General features: G+C 60.9%; 1 protein-coding gene across 5 annotated transcripts in view; it reads left to right on the forward strand.

Annotated features, from left to right (window-relative positions):
• The window catches only part of SCAP (SREBF chaperone), a 118,041-nt gene extending 108,271 nt beyond the window's left edge, over nt 1–9,770 (forward strand). For all 5 annotated transcript variants that reach the window (XM_050942435.1, XM_050942434.1, XM_050942437.1 and 2 more), the window contains 5 exons: nt 141–223; nt 1,495–1,661; nt 3,442–3,522; nt 4,426–4,632; nt 6,655–9,770. In XM_050942435.1, coding sequence (XP_050798392.1) covers nt 141–223; nt 1,495–1,661; nt 3,442–3,522; nt 4,426–4,632; nt 6,655–6,900 — 784 coding nt within the window. In that variant the 3' untranslated portion in view covers nt 6,901–9,770. The remainder of the gene's footprint in view (nt 1–140; nt 224–1,494; nt 1,662–3,441; nt 3,523–4,425; nt 4,633–6,654) is intronic.
• The last annotated feature ends 348 nt before the right edge of the window (nt 9,771–10,118 follow it).

Genomic DNA, 10,118 nt, shown 5'->3' on the forward strand with positions numbered 1-10,118 from the left:
ATGGGCACCAGGAGCCAGGGAAATCTGGGTATTGTCCTTATTCTGCAGCTGGAGTTGTCCAGCATCCAGGGCTGCTAACCCAGCTCCTGTGAGGACGGAGAAGAGGCCTCTCCTCACCTTTGTCTCTTTCTGTCTCCCAGGATTGTGGCTGCCAGGCTGAACGGCTCCTTGGATTTCTTCTCTTTAGAAACCCACTCATCCTACAACCACCTGCAGTTCCGAGGTAAGTTGGCGTCGGAGAGGGAAAATGGCCCAGATCTGTAAAACAGTTCAGGTGCCAAACTCCCATTGATTTCAATGGCACTGAGATACCTCAGTATCTTTGAGGATCTGGGTCTGTGGCACTGATCCAACAGACAGAGCACTGGAGTGGGACTCGGGAGACCTGAGTTCTGTTCCCAGCTCTACCGTGTGCCTGTTTCCCTTCCAACCCTTTGTCTGTCCTGTGCAGTTAGACTGTGAGCTTTTGGGGCCAGGGTCGGGTGACCAGATGATAACTTCAAAATATTGGGACTGCCGCAGGAGAAGCGCCTTTTCCATTGTTATACTCACCGCGTCCGGGTCTTCAGCGGCATTTCGGCGGCGGGTAATAAATCTTGCTGCCAAAGACAGACGTACCCACCGCCGAAATGCCCCCGAAGACCGTCAGCGACTGAAGGACCCGCCCGCCGAAGACACGGACGTGCTGGGTGAGTGTAATGTTTGAAAAGGCGCTCCGCCTGCCTCTCATCGCCGCCTAACCAGGGAAAAATCCCTAAACAAATAAATAAAAACAAGCTGCCACGCCTGAAACAAAAGATCAGGACAAATGGTGTCCCAACCGTGCTTCGGTCAGGACGCGGGACAAACGGCTCAATATCAGGACAGTCCCGATTTTATCGGGATGTGTGGTCACCCTAAGCCAGGGTCTGACCGACCCTGGGAGTTTGTTCAAGGGCCCTGATCTCAGCTGGAGCCTAGAGGTGCCACTGCTCTGGGATGATGAGCCAGCCCAGCCCCTTCCAGTGCGCGATGGTTCCTCCACTTGGGAGTGGGCTGGTGGGGAGGGGAGCTGTGGGGAGGTGGATGGACTCTGAACTGTAGCACTGTCCATGCAGAGAGGTGAAGATCTGAACAGGCCGTGGGCACAGCCTTTCCTTCCCACAGAGGCAGGGACAGGGGCAGAGAAGCTGGTGGTGCTGCCTGCGCTGGACCTGCCTGCTGGGTAATCCCAGGGCACTGGTCTCCAGCAGCAGATTTACTGAGAAGTGGCCACCGATTTGGGGGCCCATCTGGAGATATCCAGGCCTACCTTTCCGAGGTGCTGAGCACTGCAGCTTCCCATGGCCTCAACTGGACCAATGGGTGCCCAGCTGTGCTGAAAATCAGACCCCAGGCATCTCAGGTTGGGCCTCCAAAACAGGGGCACCCACCCTCCGCGGCCACTCTTGGGCATGCTGGCCCGTGTGTGGAAGGCTGCAGTGCCCACTGCCCCCGCTTGTGTGCGCTCCCCAGGAACCCCTAGCAGGAGCAGCATCCCATCCTCCCCTGTGTGCAGCAGCAATGACCTCATCGTGTGCCAGCTGACCCACACGGTGCCCTGTGCCCATCAGAAGCCAATCACGGCACTGAAAGCTGCGGCTGGGCGGCTGGTGACAGGCAGCCAGGACCACACTCTGAAAGTAAGTGCTCCCCCGCCACGAGTCTTCTCAGTAGGGCCATGGGCCGTCGGGGAGGGTATGAGCAGGCTGCTACTACAGGGCAGTGCTGCTAGCACATGAGCATCTGTCATGGGGCTGAGGGGTTGGTAGGCATGTGTGTGTGGAGAGGAGTAAAGGTGTACGGGGCGTGTCTGTATGTGGAGCAGAGTACTCGTGTACGGGGCGTGTCCGTGTGCAGAGCGGAGTACAGGTGTATGGGGCATATATGTATGCAGAGCGGAGTAAAGGTGTACAGGGCATGTCTGTATGTGGAGCAGAGTACACGTATATGAGGCATGTCTGCATGCAGAGCAGAGTACATGTGTATGGGGCGTGTCCGTGTGCAGAGTGGAGTACACGTGTACAGGGTGTGTCTGTGTGCGGGGCGGAGTACAGGTGTACAGGGCATGTCTGTGTGCGGAGCAGAGTACAGGTGTACGGGGTGTGTCCATGTGCAGAGCGGAGTACAGGTGTATGGGGTATGTCCGCTCCACACATGGAGTGCAAGTGTATGGTGTGTGTCTGTGTGCGGAGCAGAGTACACGTGTACGGGGCATGTCTGTGTGTGGAGCGGAGTATTCGTGTACAGGGTGTGTCCATGTGCGGGCAGGGCACAGATGAGGTTGGCTTGGTAGAATGAGGTCAATCCACTGCCCTCCAGATTCTGTGGGCAGATGCTGGTGTTGCCCCTCTGCACGTGGCCCTGGTCCGGGGGGATTTGCAGGCCAGAGCCCCTTGCTGACCCCCTGGGTCACGGCTCCTGCTGCATCTGTCTAGAAATGTGGCCTGGGCCATGAGAGCTGCCAGCCACGGCACTGCCTCTGGCCTCCCCTGTGGCCAGCAGAATACACTCTGCCCTTGGGGGTCACTGAGGGCGAGGGGGGGACAGGAGGATGACATTACTGCCGGGCCCTGGGCTCTGGAGGGCCCTCTGCTAGACCCTAGTGCACTAAGAACATAAGAACAGTGTACTGGGTCAGACCAAAGGTCCATCTAGCCCAGTATCCTGTCTACTGACAGTGGCCAATGCCAGATGCCCCAGAGGGAGTGAACCTAACAGGCAATGATCAAGTGATCTCTCTCCTGTCATCCATCTCCACCCTCTGACAAACAGAGGCTGGGGACACCATTCCTTACCCAGCCTGGCTAATAGCCATTAATGACCTTAACCTCCATGAATTTATCCAGTTCTCTTTTAAACACTGTTATAGTCCCAGCCTTCACAACCTCCTCAGGCAAGGAGTTCCACAGGTTGACTGTGTGCTGCGTAAAGAAGAACTTCCTTTTATTTGTTTAAAACCTGCTGCCCATTAATTTCTTTCGGTGACCCCTAGTCCTTGTATTATGGGAACAAGTAAATAACTTTTCCTTATCCACTTTCTCCACATCACTCATGATTTTATATACCTCTATCATATCCCCCCTTAGTCTCCTCTTTTCCAAGCTGAAGAGGCCTAGCCTCTTTAATCTTTCCTCATATGGGACCCTCTCCAAACCCCTAATCATTTTAGTTGCCCTTCTCTGAACCTTTTCTAGTGCCAGTATATCTTTTTTGAGGTGAGGAGACCACATCGGTACGCAGTATTCGAGATGTGAGCGTGCCATTGATTTATATAAGGGCAATAAGATATTCTCCGTCTTATTCTCTATCCCTAAGGGAGTAAGTCAAACCCAAGGGGGTTAAAGACGAGAGCCCTGCTGCTCTAGCGGGGTGGGCGGTTCAGAGCTCGCTGCCTCAGGCTGTGCTCTCACTCCCTTGCAGGTGTATCGGCTGGAAGATTCCTGCTGCTTGTTTACACTGCAGGGTCACTCAGGAGCAATTACAGCTGTGTACATAGACCAGGTACGGCTCTGAACAGGGAGACCAGTGCTGTCTGCCGAGTCGGAGAGCTCAGGGCATGGGCGGGGTTCGGGGCCTCCCCTCAGTGCTGCATTATGGCAGGCACCCAGCCGATGCGCTAGGAGATGAGGAGGGTCGTGCTCTCCCTTCCATCCAGAGCACTGCTTGCTTCAGGCCAGGGATCCCTGTTCCTACAGGTGGCACTTTCTGGGTTGTTTCCTCTACCTGTTGGGAGCTGGTGTGGCCCCGAGTGCCCAGACTGGCAGGTGTGATGGGGGCACAGCTCTGAGAGGGTCCTAGACGAGGGACCGAATCCCTGGTGTGATGCTAACGAAAGCAGTGGCACTGACATCGGCAGAGTCACATCAAGGAGGAGCTTGGCCTAGTGCTGCCTTTTGTACCCTGCTGTGAGAAGTACTGCCCCTACGGGAGCTGGCCTGTAGCTGGGCTCATCTCCCTGGGAGCACCCCCTGGGCTGCCTTGTGTGGGGATGGGCACAGGCTGGGCACCGCGCCTGGCCCTCTGCAGCCCATCTGGGCAGGAGCTGTGTGGTGGAGGCCTGGCACAGTGACTTGCTGCAAACCTGGCTTTGCAACCCCACAGTAACAAACTGGGCCCCTCTGCCTCCCTCTGCTGCCTGGTCCTCCTCTCTGACCCGTAGGCAGTAAGGGGAACGTGCCAGATGCCAGCCTTGCCACTTACAGGCCTAGCCACAGAGACCATGGCTCTTTAAAACTTAGGGGAGGGTGTTGCTCTGAGCACTGGGAGGCGCCTGGATGGGAACCCCATTGTCCTGGGTAAGACTGAGTGAGCCATGCTGCAGTGCCCCCTGCAGTGCCAGGGGATGGACGCTGGGGAGGCCGCCCCAGGGGTCACTGCTCAGACTCCTGGCCCGTGTCCTTGCAGGCGATGGGGCTAGCGAGCGGGGGCCAGGATGGTGCCATCTGCCTTTGGGACGTGCTGACAGGAAGCAGGGTCAGTCACATGTACGCCCACCGCGGGGACGTCACCTCGCTGACCTGCACTACCTCCTGCGTGATCAGCAGTGGCTTGGATGATGTGATCAGCATCTGGGACCGAAGCTCCGGGATCAAACTCTATTCCATCCAGCAGGCAGGTGCAGGGCCCAGGCGGAGGGCCGGGAGGTGCCGACACCCCTGATCTGTGGGGAGCGTTGTGGGGCGTGTCTGCTGAGGGGGGTTAGTTTCATGGTCAGATCGCTTGGGGGGGCTTCCTTGTTCCAAGGGCAGAGGCTGTGCAAGCTCTGACAGGACCTGGGGGTGTCCAGGCCAGCTGCGCCCGCCTAGCCCGGCTCAGACCCTCACTGCCCCGGCTCATCCAGTGTTTGCCAGCCAGTGGGGTGCGGGAGGCGGGGAGCCATGTGAGCCGGGCCTGTCCGGAGGCAGGGGGTGGAGCTGCATGGACCCTCCCAGGGCTCGTGGTGCTGAAATGAGTCATTCCCCACCCCCAGCCTGGCAGGGAGCTGCGGCGCAGGGACAGGGAGTTTGGTCCACTGTCAGAGCATCTGTGAGCTCTGGGCTGCCACAGCAACTCCTCTCAGGGACACCTCCGGGGTGGGGGAGCAGGGCCAGAGGTGGGACTGGGTGGGCAGCAGAAATGCAGGGGGATATGGGATGGGGGATGGGGGAGCAGGGAAGGGAGGGGGAGGAGGGGAGCAGGGCAGGGAGGTGGAGGGGAGCAGGGCTGGATGTGGGATGGGGGGGGCAGGGAAGGGAGGGGGAGGAGGGGAGCAGGGTCGGATGTGGGATGGGGGGAAGGGAGGGGGAGGGGAGGAGGGGAGCAGGGTCGGATGTGGGATGGGGGCGCAGGGCTGGATGTGGACAGGGCAGGGAGCAGGGATGGGTGTGGGACAGGGCCGGACGTGGGATGAGGGTGGTGGGAAGCAGGGCCAGATGTGAGATGGGGGAGGGCAGGGCTGGATGTGGACAGGGCAGGAAGCAGGGATGGGGGTGGAGCAGGGATGGATGTGGGATGGGAGTAGTGGGGGGGAGAAGCAGTGCTGGATGTGGACAGGGTGGGGAGCGGGTTTGGGGTGGGGTGGGGCAGGGCTGGATGTGGGCTGGGGGGATGGGAAGCAGGGCCAGATGGGGGGGCAGGGCCAGGTGTGGACAGGGCAAGGAGCAGGAATGGGGCTGGGGCAGGGCTGGATGTGGACAGGGCAGGGAGCAGGGATGGGGGTGGAGCAGGGCTGGATGTGGGACGGGGGGGAAGCAGGGCCAGATATGGGATTGGGGGGCAGGGCTGGATGTGGACAGGGTGGGGAGCAGGGATGGGGGTGGAGCAGGGCCGGATGGAGGTTGGGGAGGATGGGAAGCAGGGCCAGATGTGGACAGGAGGGAAGCAGAGCTGAAAAATCTCTCCCCGCAAGAACAATCTGAGTTGGTGTCACTGCCCCAGGGCTGCCCTACCAGGGGTGAGCCCGGCATGGAAAGGTTTGGGAGCCCTGATCCCACACACCTCTCTGGGCCAGGGCCAGCACAACCCATTAGGCCACCTAGGTGGTTGCCTAGGGCACTAACGTTTCGGAGGCAGCGACTGCGGCGGTGGGATCTTTGGTCACCCCGGTCATCAGCGGCATTTTTGGGGCGGGACCTTCTGACGCCTAGGGCGGCCAAAAAGCTGGCGGCACTCCTCCTCTAGGCCCCTGTTACTGTAATGTCGGAGCCCCCACCCCCCAGGGGGCAGGGCAGGGCAGTTCCCCCCCATCGGGCAGAGGGGAGCTGAGAGCAGACTAGGATGAACAGACTGGAATCAACCTCGTGGAGCTGGACCAAGGGACTTGCTTGAGGTCCCATAGGGAGGCCGGCAGAGCAGAAAGCTGAGCCCGGGTCTCAGGCCAGGCTCTCTCAGCTCCCCCACTGCCCTGTGGTCTCTGCTGTGTGTCCGGCAGTGGCAGCCAAGAGGCCATGGGCACGTGGACACTCAGCCCTGGGGGTGGCCACGCTGGCACAGGGGGATGCACTGATGGGGATGGCTGGGCCTGTCCTGTAGCCATGGCCCCAGGGCTGAGTCCAGCACCTTTCCCTGCCTGTGGGGGGGGCCATACTGCAGGGCCGCGGGGTGCCTGACTGGCTGGCGCTGTCTCTGACGCTCTCCCCTCTGTTCCTGGCGCAGGACCTGGGGTGCGGGGCCAGCCTGGGGGTGATCTCTGATAACCTGCTGGTGACGGGAGGCCAGGGCTGCGTCTCCTTCTGGGACATCGGCTACGGCGACCTGCTGCAAACGGTCTACTTGGGGAAGAGCAACGAGTCACAGCCGGCCCGGCAGATCCTGGTGCTGGAGAACGCTGCCATCGTCTGCAACTTCGGCAGCGAGCTCAGCCTGGTCTACGTGCCCTCGGTGCTGGAGAAACTGGACTGAGGGGGCGGAGCTGGGCCCTGCGGGTTACCATATCTGAGTTCTGATTGGACAGCGCCTGGGGTAGGAGGACAGGGCAGGAGCTCCAGGGGGGTTCCCAGGAGAGCCCCTGCTTCTCCTTCCCTTCCTCCCCCTCCCCAGCTCCTTGGATCCCAGGTGCTGCCCCTGCAGCTGCCTGGGTGGGGCTGAGCCCTGCTCTGCCTGTGCCCCCCTCCCAGACACCCCCACCCCGCTCTTTCTCCGCAGGTCAGTTCCTCCTTTGGGGCTGCGGCTGAGCTCAGTGGGGACGGGACCCAGCTCATGGATCTGCAGTCCGGGAACGTGTGTCCGCTGCTCGGCGCTGAGTGCCAGCGGCCCGGCACATCCCTGGCTGGGCTGCACAGCAGGTGGCCAGAAAATCGAGGAGCAGTCAGTGGGATGGGGCTTAACCGAGCCTGGTCGGTGCCATGCTGTGGGGTTGGGGAGCATGGGGGCCCAGTGCCCATGGGGCACTGACGATACATGGGGGAACGCCCGCTAGAGTTGGGGAGGAGGCTGCAGGTGGTGCAGGGCAGGGCAGGGCAGGGCAGGGCGAGGCCTAGTGGTCTGTTTGCAGGATGGGGAGCCTGGCCCTGCTGTGTCCAACACCAGGCTTGGCTGCTGCCTCCAGCATGGGCCTGGAGCTCTCCCTGGGATGTTTCTGCAGCTGTGAAGCAGGCAAACCCTGCCCTGCCTCCTGGAGACTGGAACGCCTGGAGAATGTGGCCCAGTGCTTCGGGGGGCACTGCCCAGGGTAGCCATGGGGCCCTTCAGTGCAGGGAGAGGGAGCCCATGCCGGCATTGCTAGGGGTGCGAGATGCTGTACAGACACGGGTGCCAGGCCTGGGCCCCACAGGGCAGGGGCCATGTACATTACAGTGTCTCCCCCTGAGGCGGGCCCTGGCTCAAATGAAATCCTGCCCAGGGCCAGTGGGCCTTTCCTGCAGGGAATAAGGGCAGCTTAGACCCTAGAAGGGATGGGGCCTCACCCCCCGTTGTGTCCTGGCTGGCATTCAATGCCCACCACCCCTGTGCTTCCCCAGCGCTGCCTACAGGTGCGGGCCCTGCCCAGGGAGGGGGGCTGGGGCCAGAGCATCCAGCTGTGGTCGGGCTCCCTGGCCCCGGGGGATCCCCTGCTCCCCTGGCTTGGGCTGTGGCAGCGTGCAGGGCTGAGGGGGGATGTTAATTCACTGGCTGGTGTAGCTCAAGCAGGCGCCATTAACCAGCGCTGGCGGCTGCTTGGGGAGGGGAGGGGGGAGATGAGCAGCAGGTGAAAGCAGAAGCTGACCCCTCGCCACCCCCTTTATTAGCACTGGGCTCTGTCTCTCTGCCTCGGAACAAGAAGGGCGTGCTGGGCTCTGCCCCGGAGAGCCCTGTATGCCCACATCACCTGCCCTATTTATTGTTACGCTGTATATATTTATTTATTACGGTGGGTGAGCCAGGGGGCAACCTGCAGCCCGTGGCCAGGGCTGTCCCAACTGCAGCAAATGCTGGCAGCTCCCTGCTGCTCTGGGGCACCAGGACCCTGACTCCAGGACAGCCCAGAGCAGAGCCAGGGGGCAGCTGAACTCTGGCTGCTGGCACAATAAAGGAGCGTGCATTGGGCCAGGACATGTATGCAGAGGCTGGGAACTGGGGCAGCTTCCTTGAGCTCTTGGACACCCCCCTTGCCCCCCCCCCCCAAGTAAGTGGTTGGCTTTATTGGTCTCTGGAGGAGGGTGGCTGCACCATTGCCCCCTTCTTGGGGGCCAGCCATGGGCAGGGCCCCTCTGTCCAGATACCGGATGTGAAGCCCTCTCCAGGGAGATGTCACTGCAAGCATGGCTGCAGGCCCAGCAGCCAGCACGTCCCATGGGACCAAGCAGGGCTTTTCCATCACTGCTGTTGGGGCAGTCTCCCGGCCGAAAGAGCCAGGGGACCCAGGGTTCTGGGAGCCCAACTCTGGCCTGATCACGTCATTGACTATATGAGCCTACGGCGTAAGCTGGAGGGGGTCTCCTCCCCACAGCAGGGACAGTCACCACCTCTGGTCAGCACAAACCTACCTTGGGCATGTAGCCAGGTGCCTCCAGCACCTGAGCTGGTTTCCCTGGGAATGGGAGAAGGCACCTTCCCAGGCCCCGGAGCTGCGTGCAGGGGGTCAGGCAGCATGTCTGTCCTCAGTACCAGCACTGGGAGGGGTGGCAGAGTGGTTCCCCAGGGCCGCCTCCTGGCTTGCTCGCCAGTCTAGTGTCTGCTCTGGGGAAAGCCTGGCCGGTGGTGACCACAGCATGTGACCATTTTGCGAAGGGAACAGGAAGCTGGAGGAGCCTGGCTTGACCAGCCCTGCGGCCAGGCCTTTGAGGCCGTTGGTCAGTAGCTGGGGGGAGCCCTACAGGCGAGGAGCCCAAAGGTTTATTTCACTCTACATGACGTGCTGCTCAAGCACCTGTTCGTGTGTGATGTAACGCTGTGCCTGTAGAGACCCACTGTATGGCCCAGGCCTTATGAGCCCTGAGGCCGAGAGCTGCTGAGACCTAACCTCCCCTCAACTCAGCAGTGGGGCAGGTGAGCTGAGGGCCCAGACAACGCTGTGGCTCTGGTGGGACCTGCCGTATGGGAGCAGGCTGGCCCCTGAAAGTCCAGCCACTGCTGCAAGCAGCTTGGGGGGCCGGGGGGTGTGTGTGTGGAGGGGTTTCCTGCTCCTGAGCCTGTGGGCCGTGTGCTCGCTTGCTGATGCCCTGGCTGTGTCTGTCCTGCCTTGGGTGGCCTTAGCCCTGCTGTACGCTTTGTACTGTACAGTGGAAGCTTTTTTTGTACCAGATTGTGTTTTATAACCTGTACAAAGACACATTAAACCAAACTAACTGAAACCCAGCGGCTCCGCCTGCTCTGGACAGCTGGCTGACAGCGCCAGCTTCTGCAATGCATCCACGGCAAACACAGCGCAGCACTTCCTGGGACGTGGCAGAGAGCAGCTCTCTGCTGTCCTGTGGGTGAAATGCGAAGCTACAGCCCTGCCAGCACGCACAGGGGCTGGCTGACCTTTACTCCCACCCCAAAGACTGGCTGTGAGTGCTGAGGCGCCAGCCCACACCAGGGGCAGCCCAACATGCAGGGAATCTTCAGTGCAATGGGCCCATGAGTTACTGCGCGTGCACACGCTGTGTCACACTTCTCCCAGCCCACCCAGCACTGCTGAGGGACGGGGGTAGGGCCTG

Source organism: Gopherus flavomarginatus, chromosome 2, assembly GCF_025201925.1.
Source record: "Gopherus flavomarginatus isolate rGopFla2 chromosome 2, rGopFla2.mat.asm, whole genome shotgun sequence".
NCBI lineage: Eukaryota > Metazoa > Chordata > Testudines > Testudinidae > Gopherus > Gopherus flavomarginatus.